The sequence below is a fragment of the Octopus sinensis genome, linkage group LG8 (genome assembly GCF_006345805.1).
Source record: "Octopus sinensis linkage group LG8, ASM634580v1, whole genome shotgun sequence".
Taxonomy (NCBI): Eukaryota; Metazoa; Mollusca; class Cephalopoda; order Octopoda; family Octopodidae; genus Octopus; species Octopus sinensis.
The window spans coordinates 36,487,780-36,506,905 of record NC_043004.1 but is presented as its reverse complement, the minus strand read 5'-3'; the positions used below and the strand labels follow the sequence as shown (position 1 = coordinate 36,506,905).

The 19,126-nt window shown below is 34.8% G+C and overlaps 1 protein-coding gene across 6 annotated transcripts in view; it reads left to right on the top strand.

The window, feature by feature from the left end:
• LOC115214792 (receptor-type tyrosine-protein phosphatase T) overlaps positions 1 to 19,126 on the top strand; it is a 426,610-nt gene that overhangs the window by 341,331 nt on the left and 66,153 nt on the right. For all 6 annotated transcript variants that reach the window (XM_036505346.1, XM_036505347.1, XM_036505345.1 and 3 more), the window contains one exon: positions 10,805 to 10,904. In XM_036505346.1, the coding sequence (XP_036361239.1) occupies positions 10,805 to 10,904 (100 nt within the window). The remainder of the gene's footprint in view (positions 1 to 10,804; positions 10,905 to 19,126) is intronic.

Here is a 19,126-nt window from a genome sequence, read left to right as displayed (position 1 = left end):
TCTCACTCTCATATTTATATAGTGTGTGTGTATGGGCGTATGTGTGCGTGTGTGTATTATGTATCGAAAGAGACGTGGGAAAAGGGAGAAATGGAGATGAATGAAAGTGTGCGTTTAAACTTGTTTCTCTCCTAATTCATGTTGTCTGTTTGGAATAAACTAGACCCTTTGCCGCCAAATTACTGTGTTCCATATTCTAGTACAATACAATAAGAAAGACAAGAACTCATATTGCGTTTTGTAAGGCACATTAGCCAATTTCTGAACTCCTTAGCTTTATTCATAACGTTGTGGTCGCCTAATCTCAGCCGCTAATTTCTTAGAGCGACTTTTATTGATGAATCTTCAATTGAAATAACATGAAATTTACAACAATTTGGTTATAGTTAAGTCATTATAGAAATGTTAAATTCTACCTTCGTTGTAATCACTACTTTGTTATCCTCATATTCTAATAATGTTGTCTATTATTACTGTCTGTATCATTATCTATCGGTTTCTATTCTGTTAACTATGAAAGTCTTCTTTCATGCATGCTCGAACTTGTTGCGTTGCAGTTAAATAATTCCAATCTAGTAATTACATACTCTGTAACGAACCAAAGAAAACCTAATATTTCGGGCCCGTAGCTTGTTGGCATAAATAGGAAAATATTACTTTCAGGTTTTGACACAAGGCCAGCAAATTCGGGTGAGGTGTAAGTCGAGCTCATCGACCCCAGCACTCAACTTGCACTTACTTCATTGACCCCGAAAGGATGAAAGGCAAAATTGACCTCGGCGGAATATGAACTCAGAGCGTGAGGACAAAATACTGCTAAGCTTTTTTCCCGGGCCTGTTAACGATCCTACCCGCTCGCTGCTTCAATAAACAGGGAAAATATGAATATAAATAGGGGAATATTGTGACAAAAAACAAACGAAGTCCGAACCCCTCACTCTCAGGTCTTATAAAACATATTATTTAAACCATTCCATATACACTGACTTCAGAATGGCTTTGATAGTAACAGAAAATAGGAGAACTAAACAAACATGTAAAAAGAAACAACTAAAAGAATTGGTTAACACAATAAACATCGAATTTAAACACTTTGTCATCCTTGTATGGAGCTGGCCTAACCGACCGTGACTATTTCTAGAAGTAAGGAAATTATATCTACGTTAATTTCCTTAAATAAATTAAAGTCATTTTAAATAAAATCTAATTATCGTAAATTCCTATTTTAATCATTACTGTGAAAAAGATTTCAAGGAAATTGGCAATGTTTTATTCAATAATTTGAAATTTCTCTATCTCAGCATCTACATAATGATCATCCTTCTCTCTTTCTTCCTTTCTCTTTTCTCTGTTTATATAAAGATATGTTTATCTGCTTTTTGATAAGAAACTAAAGAACTAGTTTATAATTCCATATGAAGAGTAAAACATTGCTATGTACGTAAGCAATAGTTCAATCTTTGACTATTTGAAGCATTCTGAATGGGTATAAATGTTCAGACTTGATGTACCAATATTTACTTAGCACTGCTTCACTTTGAGTAGCTGCACCAGTAAAACTTACAAGTGAAACTAATATTCACATATTCTCCAAAATAACAGTCCAACCATAAGGCATTTCATGTCTCACCATCACTATAGAATTAAAGACATGTTTTAGAGAATATATTAAGTGAACACTTCACAAATATTTGCATAAACACGTGATATGACATGGCGCACTGAATTTATGGACTGTTTAACATGAAAGTCTTTGTGATAGTCACAGTGATAAAGTCTTAAGTTTTCGAATTTAAATTTTAAATTCTGTTAATTCCTGAAGAAGTACCCTTTCGTTCATATTGTATTGTTCACTCAGGCATTTTTCATACATATATGCAGTCATAGATAGATCAGTATCTCTATGACAATAACTAGTGCCAGCAATTCATCTCTGACAATTTTGACTTTTAGCAATCACTCGATGCCATCTATGCTGTTACCCCAGTGCACCCAGTGCATATAAAAGACATAATATCAATACACATAATACATGATAGATTAATAATTCCTGCATTTACATACAATACACCATCTTCTGAAGCCTGAGTAGCAAATGTGTCCTTTATTTCGCTCTTACGTTTTTTTTGAAATTGTAATAGTTGATAAACTTTTGTTTTTGCTTTTGTAATTTTAGTGAATTGCAACTAATTCCAGTCAGATTGTTCAAAAACTCCTATTTCAAATAAAGTGTCTTGTATCAAAAGACTGAGACTTCGTTATCTTCCAAGAAACTAATAATGATTTCTACCTCATGACATACGCATTAACTCCACCATCAATATACGTGCTGTAATTTCAATCCCGTATTGAAACTGCTCTCTTCACTATTGGTGCTAACCCTCCTCACAAACAAACGTACCTCATACATCAGAAAAGGTGGCGAGCTGGCAGAAACATTAGCTCGCCGGGCGAAATACTTAGCAATATTTCGTCTGCAGCTACGTTCTGAGTTCAAATTCCGCTGAGGTCGACTTTGCCGTTCATCCTTTCGGGATCGATTAAATAAGTGCCAGTTACGCATTGGGGTCGATGTAATCGACTTAATCCGTTTGTATGTCCTTGTTTGTCCCCTCTGTGTGTAGCCTCTTGTGGGTAGTAAAGAAATAGGTACCTCATACATCAGAATAGAACGGTCACTGTAAGATTCTTTGTCGAATCAAAAATAACCAGCCTATCCTATGGTTAACTATTGCTTAATACACGATCTGAGAAAAAGGTGGTTACGAGAACAGTTCATTTCATCTTCGAAGCTGCATACAAGGGAAAATTAATACCTTTTCATCACAACAAGGAAGCCTAAACTATTGGAATTCTTGCACGATAAAATCTAATGCGTGTTCTAACCCGTCATCAAATTGCGTCATTGCAAAATGTACATTATACCTCATTAATTACGAATTCAATTAAAGTGCGCGCGCGCACACACACACACACATACATATATATATACATGTGTGTGAGTGTGCTCCGTTATTCTTCTGTGATCTGGGTAAGTAGATATATTGAAGATAAATTTTTAGTTGTAGACATCTAAATTCCATCTATGTTAAGTAAATCTAAAAAGAAAAATAACGAAGAAGAGGAAAATATATTTCTACTAGAAAAGAAAATTTAATTCCTTCTTTTAAAAATAATTAAAATTAAATTCTCCCAAAACAAACAGTAAAATAAACTATTTATTAGATACTTTAATGGAGTCGATTATCCCTAATGTGTGTCTCTGGTTATTTTCCTTCAAAACTTATAACCAAGAATCGAAACGCTAGTCCAAATTTCATTTAGAAGCTACTTATTAGACGCCAATTAGCTGAAGAATAATCTATGAAGCATAAGGTGTATCGTTGCGGAGATCTAATTCAATTAACATACTTCTTTAAAGCGTAGCAGTTTTTACAGTCTAGAGTAAATCGGATGTAAACATCATTTGAACTGCAGTCTTCTCAAAGATTAGAACATAAAAATCATTTACAGTGACTTAAGTAACGAGAAAAAAGAAAATTTTAAAAAATTGGGAAAGTTACTAAATTTTCATATTGTTTCAACCAATTATTATCAAGTTATTTTCCTTCTATGTTCTTTAACTCACAGACATGTGCTTGCCGTTATTCCATTTTCTGCTGGCTTCATATTTGGATTGTCTATCTTACGTTTCGATTGCCTCATCTTCTCAATTCTAATTCTACCACTTTCAACTTTGTCTTTTAATGAAGCGAAGTGGATGAAATAAATAACAAATATGCATTGTAACAAATTCAATTAAAGTTAGTCCACCTACCATTAAGATATTTTATGCTACGGACGTGGATGGCAAGGAGTCTCTGGTCGCCATCATCACAATTTGCGTTCAATTCCAGCTTTGGTAAATATTCAGTTCACTTCTAACATAGATGTTTATGTTCTTAAATAAATAGGAATGCAACAGTAAGTAATTTTCTGATCCAAAACAATTTAGAATTATTGTCCGAAGGAAAGAAACAAAAAAACTACCACTATTTTAAAAATCTTAATCTTTTAACTAAACGTGCGAAATTATAATCAGCGACACTTCGCTTTTTGTGTCTTTGGCGTTCTTCAAGTCGGAATATTTATATCTTCGGTGCGTGAATAAAGAACTGGAGTATCGTTTTGGTTAGGAGTCGAGGTTTTAGTTAATAGTTTTCATAAATAAACCTTAAAAAAGGCAGGTTTTAGTTAATGGGTAAAATAGGAGACCATAATTAACAATGGTTTCAAATTTTGGTACAAGGTCAGCAGTTTTGAGGGAGGGTCGACGGAATTTGACCTCAGAACGTAAAGAAGGGCGCGCTAATGATTCGACTGGCCAGCAGTTTTGAGGGAGGGTCGACGGAATTTGACCTCAGAACGTAAAGAAGGGCGCGCTAATGATTCGACTGGCCACCTCGCCACCTTCGGAGTATGATTAGTATTCATTAATTAAGTTTGTTGAATTTATTTTAAGCACGAGAGATATGTCACTGTTTATTCTCATAACGTTTATAGCACTAACTAGTTGAAGCCTGATTCTATCGTATTTCACCATGTTTCGAAGGATATTTGAAAAAAAATATATAGACAAATACAATGGAAATAATATATGTGTGTTGATGACTACATCTATTACATTGTTGTTTTTAACATACATGTATGATGAAAGATTTCGTATGAATATGAAATCTCTTATTACCCTAACAATAACGAGTATTCAAAATATATAATACCCTAGCATCCTGGTGTGGTAAAATAGCGAAATGAATTGCTCTGAGACACTTGATTGTTAAATTACCGAAACACAATACTATACTTCTTTATATAATATTACATATAGAATATAAGGTGGCGAGCTGGCAGAAACGTTAGCATGCCGGGCGAAATGCTTACCGGTATTTCGTCTGCCGTTAAGTTCTGAGTTCAAATTGCGCCGAGATCGACTTTGCCTTTCATCCTTTCGGAGTCGATAAATTAAGTACCAGTTACGCACTGGGGTCGATATAATCGACTTAATCGGGTTGTCTGTCCTTGTTTATCCTCTGTGTTTAGCCCCTTGTGGGTAGTAAAGAAATAGGTATTTCATCTGCCGTTACGTTCTGAGTTCAAACTCTGACGAGGTCGACTTTGCCTTTCATCCTTTCGGGGTCGATAAAGTACCAGTTTCGCACTTAATCGACTTAATCCGTTTGTCCTTGTTTGTCCCCTCTGTGTTTAGCCCCTTAAGGGCAATAAAGAAATATATATAATATTATATATAGAATTTATGAAATATTACAAATGGAATTGTATATACAAGATGTAACACATGGCATATACATTATTATATATACACAATAATTTATATATATAATATGTGAATCATTTTATGTTACACGAATTGGCAGCATTTGGTGTTTCTCCACCGTTAACTATCCATGAAGGTTTCAAACTGAGTGTGACTTTTAACTACAACACAAATAGAAAAATACATATATAAAAAAAAGAAGCTAAAATTGACTTCCTATAAAACTGCCGAGTTCCAGACACAAAAGATAACATTTTTTTATGAAAATATTTTTATTAATTGCATATTTTAATTTAGTCCAACGCCTAGGATTTATGGACTTAGAATAAGTAGGTCTGTAGCGTCTGGGAGTGAAACAAGTTAAAAAATATAATGAGATGAAGAAACGAAAACAGCAATTGTTTCTAGCGGAGGGACATTTCATCCGTGTAATATTTAGTGGGCCTTGTTTAATAAAATATCCCTTTAGATTATCGTAACGTAGACATCTGTCGATTGAATTTTCTTATCGATTACATAATTTGTTTATCAGTGACTATTGGGATTGAACTGATAATGATACATATCATTGTTGATCTTACAGTAGTAAATGCTCAGAGATTTTTTTTTTGTTTTTATCAGTTTTGTTTGGATTATTGTGGAGTTCGAGCTAATCAATATCCATCTGCCAACAGATATTAATGTCGAGCGAGATATGATAGTAAATATATTATTAGTTAATTTTATCAGATAACTAAACACATTAGCTGATTTAATATTTCAGACACGATCAGTGAGATTAATGAGAAGATATATCAGAACATTTCTTACCACCATATGGATACGTTCAGTCTGATCAAAGAAACAGTTTTGCTACCAATAATTCTCTTTTCATTTTCTTTCTTTCTGCTGCTATTTCATTTGACACCAATAATTTCTTTGTCTCTCTTCACTAATAAATCACAGCAAAATAAGGAAATTATTTTCTCGATTGCTTTCTCAAAGCTATCCACAAAATAATTTCTAACGTCTACTTTCCTGTATTTAAACATGTATCCATCCACCAACCAATGAAAAACAAAACAAAAACATTGAAATTCTTTAAAATTCGATAGAATGACGATTTTAATAATATAAAGCTTTCAAGTTAATTACAATAGAAAAAGGTTACGACATTTAACCGTTAACCTGTTTTGTTTTAGAGAATATAATTTTTTTTTTTGTATCTACACTGACTTGCAAACAATCAATCATGGATTAAGATGGCGCCTTGTTTGTAAATCGCCGACAAGATATGAAACTGTTTCATCAACCTAACAGCTTAATTTGTTTAATCTACTTTAAAAGGTACATAATGTAAATTAGTAATTGAGAGAACATTACTAGCAAATTTGAACAAAAACAAACAGTATCTTGTGGTTGTAAGTGTACGTAGTAAGCGGATATAAATATAATTAATTACCTGCTATTGTGTCTTGAGGTATTAAAATGTTGTGGCTGGAAGTATATACGCAATGTATATATGTAAATTACGTATATTGACTATATATATATATATATAAAGACTCGCCGAGTTCATATGAAATTGCGTCTGTGTGATACTGACAGATTGATTGTAATTTGGTTTTAAGCAATTTCTGTAAAACGTTGTTGTTTGTTGGAAGTGGTGTTGAGAATATAGACAAATATTCATCGCATCAATGTATGTTTCCTAAAACTCTTTTTAGGAATTACACTTGTGTAATTTTTAAGTCATATCTTTTAAAAGAAGATATCAAGAGATACCTTTTTCTGAAACTCATAAAAATACATTCATAAATCTTATTCAATTTTTTTGTATTTTACTCTGATTATTTTCGTAATTTGTCTCAAAAAACTAATAGAAAAAATATTTTGGGCTTCACATAAGGCTTATGCTACTCATTTATGGTTAAGTATTTTTATCAGTTTATTGAATGTAATTTGTGTGTAAATCTCAGAAAAAAATACGCTTTATTAGATTGCACTGAATCATCTCAGAGACGAATCCTTCTCTTGAATAAAAGCAATCAAAAGGCTTGAGGACGTAACTTACATCATAAAAACCATTTTGATTCTTTCTTACAAAATACATTTTGATATCTACTCTATTAACATATTGGGGTCATTTTGTATTTTTAATTGTCATTAAAATTTATCTCCTGGAATATATTTGGCATTCATATGAATTTTAACTGCTATTTCGTTCTTGTCCTCTTTCGTTACTTCGGTGCCATTAAATAAATGGCGCTAAACGATTCACTACACCTCTCCTATACTATTAAGTGTATGCATAAAAAAACAACTAATATTTGTATCTCATGAAAATAGATTCAAACTCAAGTTTATTGGTTGTCCAATACCGTTTTTTTGTCTTTTACATATAATTACATATATTTTGAAATACATATAATTCGTAGCTTCATGATAATGAGGTACATAAACGATGTAATGTGGCTATAGTTCTGCAACACTCGCACACGTATACGTTATATTAAAACTTTGATGCATACCTTATACTTATACACAAGCATACGGAGCATATGTATGTATATGTATATATATATATATATATATATATATATATATATATGATGCGTGTATTTATGTATATATGTTAGTATACGTAGATAGATAGAGAGGGAATGAGAGATACCTCAACTGCATGTGCGTGCTGTCGTGTTTGTATGCATGTCCCTATGCACATTTATACTTCTTAGCAGTTGGACATGCTTACATATAATCGCGTGTAAGATATGAAATGCTAAATTGTTAATTGCTCTCGCTGATATTAATATACGGTTTGGCACAAAATGTCTATCACTCCTCATAAATTGCAGTTAGTTCCTTCAGAAAGGAGTGGTCAATAAGATTTCCCATAAAGATAAATTTGGCAACGGGGAACATGTCGACATTATTTAGCCACTAAAATCTGTGGAAATCATTTCCTTCCGTATCAGTTATTATAGGATTCTACTCAAAGGGTTTAGTCAAGCATCCCTGTATAAGTGCGCGTGTGAAAATTGTACGTGTGCATATATGTTTGTATACATACATACAAACATAAACACACATACGCAAACACGTGTGCGCGAACACACACACACATATGTATGCATGTATATATAATTTTGGTTCTCTATCAGCCATATTTATTTCTCAGTTTTGTTCAATTTTCATAGAGCTACATGTACTTCCTAGAATTGTCTTGATGACAGTAATTACAATACTAACCGAAGGGGAGTCCAGAAACGGCCAAATTGTTTATGCATATGCGTGTGCATACATACCTATATGTATACATACGTACATGCATTCATACATACATACGTACATACATACATACATACATACATACATGCGTACATGCATGCGTACATGCATACGTACATATATGCATATATACTTACATATGTACATACATAGATACATACATGCATATACACATACATATGGACATATGTACATACATACATGCATACATTCATATATATGTAAGTATATATGTATGTATACAGACATTCATTCATATATATATATATGTATGTATGTGTGTGTGTGTGTATTATATATTACAGATAAAGTCTTACAGGCTTTCACAAAGTTCCACCATACATTATCGTACAAGGTGTGGGCGACCAGACGTTATGTTAAAAGTTCAATGAAACCATCTCAACTTAGAATCGGGAAATCAAAAAGCAATACCTAAAAGAGGTGTCGTGTATATATTATAAAAAGCTATATTGTTTCAGTATATTTTTCAGACGCAATTCTGTCTTACATGTTATCGCTTAATCATACCTAAGAAGTAATCTAGCAGTTTGAGCATATATAAAGAATATATATGATATAAACATATAAATTTGATTAATAGAAAGCCCCATTGTGACTTAAATAAGAATGTAAACCCATTCATTATATACTATTGATACCTAGGCAGAAGGAGGAAGGCTTCCAACGGATCGTTTCACGGTTTGCTGACAACGCCCCAGAGGGCATCTGCGCAACTTCCTTTTTTGATCAATTCTATGTTTATCTGACTTATGCTGTGTATAAAACTGATATTGCTTAATTTGCAGTAACATTATCTTTTTTGAGAAAGTCAACACTTTTTATTTCTTCTGTAGGATATATTCAGTTTCTTTCGTTTTGACAGGAAGACAATCCTATTGGCGAAACAATATATTTTGTGGGGCTTACAGTTATATATATATAAACAGCCATTGGCAATGTGTTACCAAAAGGAAAATTATAAATGTTACTAACTGCGATTAAGGGTGTTAGAACTCCTACTTTGCTAAAAATAAGAGCTAAAATGCTCTCGTGCTGTAGTTAATGCACATAATTGTATACATATATGCTGAGAGAGACTGCAATCGCCCAAAACACCGATCGAAAGTTCCTTATACTGACTGATCAGTTTCGGCTATTTCCGTAGCGTCATCAGTAAGGACCGCTCGTTTGGCTGATTCCGGGCTTAATTCCCCCCCACACACACACACACATATATGTACAGAGCAAATACTCAGGAGTGAATGCATAGATATTATTATTATTGCTATTAATTATCGTGGGCAATATAAATGACTGATACTAATATAAGTGGTCACAAGCCTAAATTAGCATTAGATAGCCATATATTTAAAATTCATATAAGAGCACACGAATGTGCCTACCTGCTAGACATGAGAGTTAAAATCCTCATTAAACCACTAATAGTATCATTGAAAATAACAACAGAAAATAACAAACGGATCGTGAAATCTTTCACATATCTATATAGCAGAATGCTATATATTTCTTGGTATTAGTATACATGTGGGCCGGTTTCTGGTTTGACATAAATCTTATTTTCATTAGCACATGTCAACCATTTGAAAAATCTTGCCAACCCACGACGTTGAAATCCGCTGCTCCTTTGAATTGTTTGACACCAAATCAGAGCAATCTCAGTGGGAAAAGTTTCAATCGGAGCAAATTTGCAGGAGTGGACATTTATATAGATATTATTATTATTGCTATTATTATCGATAATAATAGCAATAATAATATAGGTAGTTGCAAGCCGAAATCAACATTATATTGCCAAATATAAAATTCACATGATAAGGGCACACGAATGTGGCTTAATGAGGGTCTTAATTCTTGTGTCTAGCAGGCAGGCACATTCATATGCTATTGTCATATGAATATACATATATATATAAACACATACACAATGGGCTTCTTTCAGTTTCCATCTAGCAAATCAACTCATATGTTCGACCTGAAGACACCCAATTTGCCACGCAGTGAGACTGAACTCGGAACCATGTGGTTGGGAAAAAAACCATGACTGCGTGTGTACATCTGTGTATGTTTTATGTATGTATAAGTAATTCATCTGGAGCCCATACTTCGTTATTCTTTCAAATGTATTTCTGTTATAATCACGTGTGACTGCTGCAGTGATCTTGTGTGCCAATCTAAACCCTTTCATACTTTGTTTTCCAGATTTTGCGGCTTATATCTGCAACAATGGATAGAGATGAATCAACATCTGCTTTGCGACCAGAGAATATTTTCAAAAATAGATGTAAAAATATTACACCAGGTATGTAGAGAATAGTCCTTTTAATGATATTCATTCGCCTAGATGAGGATGAATAATTAATTCACTGTAACAATATATATTTAGACTTACTCGAAATAAATATTTGTAACTGCAACCGACAGATATGTTGAGTGAATATACATGGTTCTATGGATATTGAAGTTGGATCAATACAACGAAAAGGGTCAAACACATATAATTTGGATGGGGGAATCTTGTAATCGTTGTGGTAACAATAACTTCAAAATTTGATAGAGGAAGACAAAATATCATCCATTAAATGAATCATATGTTTTATATGTTGCATTATTTAAAAGATTTTTTTTTTCTGAAAATTATCTAAAAGGTTTATCTAAAAAATGCAGTAGTTTAAGAAAAAAAATATGAGGAAAAAAGTACCATTCAGATTTGAAAGCTAATTTCAAAGGTAACATACATCGACACCATTTTTGAAATCTGAAACAGAATGAGGCTATTGATTATACTTTGGTATCATGAGATAAATTGATGTTAAATTAAGCAGAGTAAAAAAATGTCATAAACCGAGACTTGGGATTATAAAACACTTCGTGAAAAAATACATTGATGCATTTCTGTGTATCCCGTTCATAAGAATATTGACAACGAGTAACTCTTAGAAATGAAACCTATAATTGTTATAGAAATGCTCGCTGCATTAAAGCAAGAGGTGCGCTAACTATGGTAAAATGCTAGGTGAATGGCTATAACAGCGGTGGGGCTTGTGAATAACAGTTGTGATAGGGTTAGCGAAATCATAATTGATAGCGTTGGGAGCGGAGGTGAGATAAGGATGCTAGTATAGCAGACGACGGCATTGCGATGCGTGTCCACTCACCCCGCTCACACTATATTGCTTTTGGTTAAGATGTTTAATCTGCTAGGATTTAGTGCCAAGGTTGATTCTACTGCGTGACATCTTCATCCTCGTTTGGACCTTATAACATGTGGATATAATTTGTTGGACGAAAACTGGACTGAAGCCCACTATATATAATGTGTGTGTGTGTGTGCACGTGCATACAACGGGATTGTACATGGTTTGCTTTCTTTACATAATTTCTTATTCAAATTTATTTAAATTATCGGTCTGCTTAGGAGGTTGTTGTGTCCTACCATATGTGCTGCTTCTTTTAGTTTTCGTATTTTCCTGTGGTGTTCTCTGTCTATTATTTTAACTTCATCCCACAGGGGGAGGTGGTCTCCATTTTTCCATACATGATCAGCTATACCCGATTTATCAAAATCTCCTCGTGTCACGGCTTTGCGATGTTCGTCTACCCTTATTTTGAGGGGGCGGATCAAGCTCAATAACGATCTGTTAAGCAACAACTACCCCAAAGTCTGTCTACCCTATGCGAAAGGCCTCTCCGAAAAGATAGAAAAGATATGCGGCCCTTATGACATCAGGACAGTATTCAAAAGTAATACAGCACTTTGTAAGTATCTCTGAGTAAAACCACCAATAGAAGAGGATATGACTAAGAACTGCGTGTACTCCATCCCATGCAGCTGTGGTAGGTTATACAAAGACGAAACACGCCGCCTCCTCAAAATAAGGGTAGAAGAACATCGCATAATTGCCTATGGGTATATGGCGTAGTGGTTAAGAGCGCGGGCAACTAACCCCAAGATTCCGAATTCGATTCCAAGCAGTGACCTGAACAACAACAACAACAATAATAATAACAATAATAATAATAATAGTAGTAGTAATACCTTAGGAATGAGAACCCAGGTTCGAAACTTCCCCAAGACACCTGAAGAAGACTGGAGGATATATCAGCCGAAACGATGTGTTAACAACAAACAAGATGAAGACAATTATATGTTAAATGTAAATAATGTACATAATTCCTCATCTCTTAAATATAGAACTGAGAGGGCCTGGGGAGAGATGGTGCGATATCAACTAACTCCGAGGAATATATACAACTGTAGCTATAGATGCAGTATAACTGCCTGCCAGATTGGAAAATAGGCAAGATATAAAAATATATAATTATAGGGGAGACAACTATCCTATGTTATACCAAATTGAAAAGAAACCGTTAGATTGGTTGTAGAAAAGTAAAGGATGTGAGAGATTTGAAAACCTTATAGCAATGCCATCTCTTCAGTAAAACTAAACAGCACTCAGATTGAATGGGAAAGAAAATCTGATGAGGAAGCTTCTAACCCTGGGATATACTCTAATAAATTTTATAGTTTTTTTTTCTGGTTTATTAGAAATAAACCTGCAGCAGTGACGAATACAATCTTACCGAAGATCAAATATTATCCTGATTAAGACAATTACTGTTGTTATGTAACATACTGCTCACTACTACGTTGTTGATTTTCTCTCAGAAACTCATTAACACTATGCAAAACACTCATTTACAATGGACTGTAACTAGTTTCATTTTACTTCTATTGATTTCAGTTGATGATATCCTTATTTTAAAGCTATGTTGTTATTTCTAATTAATTATTGATTATTTTCGATTCAAACAAATCTTCTAATATGCTATATATCCTAAGGTCACATATTTCTAATAAAGTATTTACGTAAAATACAATATTATTTCATTCTCTTTACATTTCTGATTTTGATATTTACGTTAAAATTTATTATTAATTTCAAAATATCTATAAACTATTTCATAATTCAGTAACTTAAAAGTGTAGTAATTTATTATAATAAATTATAATAAACTAGATTGATATATGATGATATAATATTAAACTGTATTATATAGACATAACCAGAGCAAAGTATTATATCATTAGTTCAAATATACCACATTATCGTATTACAGTTATGACTAACTTATTAATTCAAGTATACTATATACAATAGTATCTGGAGCGCAATATTATATTCATGAGTGTAGACAATCTTTACTTGTACAGCATCCTAATTAAGCACTTTGTATTTCAAAATATTCCGCCGAAATCTAATTTATGAATACAGAATACGTTAACGATAATTTCATCCTCTACTTTTTTGGCAATTCTTTTAAAATTGTGTATGGCAATGATAAACAATTGTAAATTCAACCGAGAATAATTTGTAAATGATTATCAGAATGTTTTAGTAATTCTGTTCAAGGATAGAAAATATAATTAGTTATTTCCCTGTTACATCATTGAAATGGTTTCTTAGTTCTCGCCTTTTCTAAACTTTGGAATAACCATTTCATTTCATTTCTAAAACTCCCAAAACCCCCACCAATTTATTGCCTCCTTTGCATTCTGCTGCCTGTCATGTGTTCTAGCTAATTCCGCAGCAGAAACTGCTGGTGACATGAAGTATTAGCAACACCACAGCTTTGGTACCGTTACGTTTTGTTTAGTATTGGCATGAATTCCGATTAAACAATTATTCTGAAAAACAAAGAACACACACACATACTCATCTGCGTATGTAATATAAATATGTATACGTATATGTGAATATGCATGTGTATGTCTATCTATTTCTATATGTGTGTGTGTATATATATATATATATATATATATATTATTGGTGAATTGAAGAAATGGAGCTGAACGCAGATTGAACAGAAATCGTTTTATTTCATTCTACACGTGTTTCGAAAGGCACAAATTACCAAAATCCGATTGAATAATGGGACCATATTGTGTCTTTCTCTTCAGGAAGAAAATAGGAAATCCGTTGGAAAAACAAAAACAGAACAGAGGCGGAGCAAAAACAAATCGAACTATGCTCCTAAGAGCCCATGGCGAAACTGTTTATCAGTGTATGTTGAGAACCGGTGGCTGAAGAATTAACGGGTCAGGCATCGGTCAACCATGTGGGTGAGGGTGTGTGGGTGTTCTTTGTGACCGAGAATAAAGTTCTGACTATTTAAGGAATATTGGATGTTTTATAAGGGGCGAGAAAAAATCTACTTAGAGACGTGTGTGTGTGTATACTGTTCTATATATGTGTGTGTTGGCGTAGGGGTAGAAAACATTTTTTGTGTACGTGTGTGCGTTTGATCGTTCGGCTGTCAGTGGCTACTGCCGCGAGAACCGTTGGGCGGCAGAAAAAAAAAAAATATATATTATGTTTTATGTGTGTGTGTGTTCATCTAAGCCTGCCTTGTCAAGGAAGCCCCCCGCTGTGAAAAAACCAAGCCCCGTTTGTCTTACAGGAGTAATTCCCCTTGCAGTGGTTAATCGTAGATATCTTAAAGGCTATTTCAGAATTTGTTACCAAGGGCTATGGGTGCCGGTATTATTTATAAACGCTATTTAAAAGCCAGATAAGTGTAACGCCGCCAATGGGGGCATCGAAAAGCCGACTGTAAAAGCCCGTTACCATCCGGCCTCTGGCAAACAAAATATGGAAGAGTTCGGAGACACAAAGGTTGCACTGCCTTCTGCCCCTATCAAATGGGAGGGCCACCGACAAAATTGACCATTCCAGCCTGTAGCTTAAGTTCGTATCCTTCAGTCGCCATATTAGCTTACCGAGTCCCGTGGTCTGGCGCTTGTTCATGTCCCGAAAAGTTGCGTAATGGTTGGAGACACGCAAAGACAATCTTGAGGATGAGGCCCCTACATAAGTGAAGACATCTGAGTCCGTGTAAACCTTGCATTGGTAGACGGCGTTTTTGATCTTGGAGTTCGCCGACGTGAATCTTATTCTGCTAGGATTAGTTTCTGAAATTAGAACTGCGTTCCTGTCACTATATTCGTTCCGAGACCTGCAGCCGCTTACTACTCTATTTTCCACTACGTCACTATTAACTATAGGAATAACCCCTGATTCTCCACTATCTATCAGAGTGCTGTCATTGCTACTGCCCGTGGTGCTGCTATTGCGGGAAATGATGCTGGGGATGCTATTGGGGCTCTCTACCCTACTCCCATTGTTACCGTCAACCACAACACCCCTATTTATAACTATACCCCTAGTGGGTACTCCCTGGCTGGAGCTGAGATTATGTGTCACTGTACTGGCTCTCATATCATTATTACTACTATAATTATTCCTACTGAGCATTAAACCGGGAGCGGAAGAGGCTGTGCCTCCGAAAAAGGTGATAGGGTCTTAGTAAGTAGCCTATTATTATGGGAGGCGATTATCTGGGCGAGGTTTTTAGTGTTGGAGAAAGCTATCCTAACTTTATGCGAGTTAACCGTGGAGTAATATTTGGAATTTCTGGGGAAGTTATTGGCGATGGCTTGTCTAAACATGAGGGGGAGGTTAGTTCTAATCTGCTTACCAAAGGGGATTACAAACCATATATGCTTATTCCTATCAGTGTGATGGGTCGGGACGCCAGCTCTCGCGTTCGGGTGGGTGATTCTCGGATGAATAACGGGTCTTGGGTTAGTGTAAGACCTCCCGGACCGATAATTATCCTTTTTCGCTAAATTAAATGCGGGAGCGACTACCCCGGCATCCGCCGCGCTCCCGTCCTTACTTAAAATGTTAATGTTATTATATACGGCCCTATCCTGATGACCGAATGATGGCATCGGAAGGGCCGGATCAATATAAATTACCTTCTGCTATAACCGGCCTTAGATAGTGCGGCGTTATAAAATTCCGCTTTCTGCATAAAAATATCGGCACTGGCGGACAAGCCAGACAATCTTAGAGAGATGTTTTTAACCAAATTGTCTGTTACGGTTTTGGCATGATTTGAGAAGACACTGACATACTTCAAATTAGTGGAAGGCTTATGGTAAGGGCAGTATGAGTCGCTATTAAGGTTAAGTGTAACGTCTAGGAAATTAGCCTTGGTGAGTTCATTATCACAAACTATACTCATGCCCATTCTATTAAAAAACCTAGCTAACCTGCTCTTAGTTTTCTGCACTATTCTGTTCGTGGTGTTTTGCAGGTAAAACAGACAATCGTCACGATACAGGCCGCCCGCGATCTCCGGGAATTGGTCGGACAATTCGTAGAGAATATATATTCCGACCAAATCGCTATCTGCGCACTATCCGAACTACCCATAGGCACATCAAATTCATTGGGAGTATCTTTACGGATCCACAACTTATTATCAAACTTAATAAACGATTTCCTGGCAACTAAAATGATATCTATCTCTTCTCTGGTGAGGCCAGCCTTGTTGTGAGCATGCCAGAGGGCCTTATTTAGCACACTAGGGTTAATCGAGTGAGGTAGAAGCTGGCGATATCAAACTGAATGAACCTAGTACGGTTCTTATTGGGGATGGAAGAGAACCACTTCACTACCTGCGAGGAGTTGGCCCAGAGGCTGAGCTTCAGCTTGTTTACTAAACTAGGGATATATTTATCTAAAATGTACTTACTGATTATCCCGATATCAGATCTAGCAGGGAATATGAGTCTTAGCGCTGGGTTGGTGTGGAAGTTCGGTTTATGGTCCTTCACTATAAATCTGGGTTGCTTGGGGCTAAGCGGCTGAGTTCTCATTTGAATTCGGTGTTTAAATATTATTCCTTAATTTCCAAGTTTACCTTCCTCAGGGTACTCCAATTGGTTTTTCTATAATTTTTCTTGATCTCTTTACCGAGTAAATCTAGGTACTGCTTAATGGGCATCTTGTATGTGTTCCTGGTCTTGTCGGACTGGACCAGGACTCCGTCCGTTCTATTAATGTCCTTGGTAATTTTATCTAGGTATCTGAGGTGGGCATTTCTCCTGGGTGACTTCCTGAACTTAATCTTTCTAACTATGTCCCACAAGTCGTCCTCAAACTTCTTCAGTCTTGGGTTAGGTGGCGGCGTATCCAATGTTTTAAAAAGCCGGCCGTATTCGGACGATGCTGTTGTCCGGTTCGATTTTAGATCTTCGTTCTCTCCATTTCTTCAATTCACCAATAATGTTTTAATTTCAATTATCCGCACCAACGCACGGTTGCAACACCATATGGTTGTACCTCCAACCGTGCTGTTTACTGCTGTGATTTTTGCTACTAAGGTATCGGTTAAACTTTTGATTAATCTACTACAAGATTATTCATCTTTCTATTTCACATATATATATATATATATATATATATATATATGTATATACGTATACACGTATACATGTGCGTACGTATAGACATGCGTGTATGTATGTATGTACATATAATTATGTAGGTATGAATAAATATATATATATATATAAACATATACAAACAAACAAACAGTAATATAGAAATATATGTATACACACACACATGCATGTGTACATTCATCTTTTGTTATTATGCGTTGTAGTCTGTATAGCTGGGTTACAATTCACGAGGAACCTTAATAATTGTTTGAATATTGTTATCCCTCAATTTGTCAGCTACTTACACGATTTCCCATCTCTTAGCCACCGTTTAAATAATATTTTTTTCTACTCGTGCCATTGTTTGCTATTTATAATTCTATACACTCGGATACTGAAGTGTAATATTATAAGTTTACATCTCTATTGATTCCCTTCTATTGTTTGCTCGGTCTCTTGGCATACGTTGTTCCATTCCTTCGTTCAGAGACATGGAAAATAAGTGACATTCAACATTGTCATTTTCTTAGCATTCAAAAGAAGAAAAAAGGAAAAAGAATTGATTTCCCAAAACCAGTTCACACTTCGAAATTGTTGCTAAGGTTATCATAATGGAAATTGAATTTGATTTAGATGTATGTTGGACTTTTGGTCTACGTAGCAACGTCTTCATTTGAAATTTATGAAAACACATTGTTGTGAAAACCTCATGATATTTGTCACGAAGCATATTATATTAGGCGTTTGAATTAAATTTATTCTACACCAAATGTGTATAAGATCGATCCAATTACAGCATATATCCAGGCGAGGATTATTCATGACACTTATCTAAAACTTGTAGGTTCCAAATCCAATAATACATCTCCTCTCTATAAAGGTTACAATAAAGAAACAACTGTGCTCAAAAGTAATCTACGTCTATCATAGAAAGTAAGTCATTTAGAAAAGTGTCAAGGGCCTCATAAAAGAAATAGTGTTCGAATCTTTGTAGTATAAAGCAACGTGAAATTCCAGTTTTAATATGGTAACTATGATTCTAAAAGTTTCGAATGAATATCGAATATTTTCAAACCAGTTTATAACCGGTTTTTCATATTTTATTCACACACACACACATACGTATATATATGTATGTACATATGTATATGTAAATATGTATGTGTATATGTATATATAGCTATATGTTGCGTGTGTGTGTCTTTGTGAGCGTATGAGTCATTGTGTGT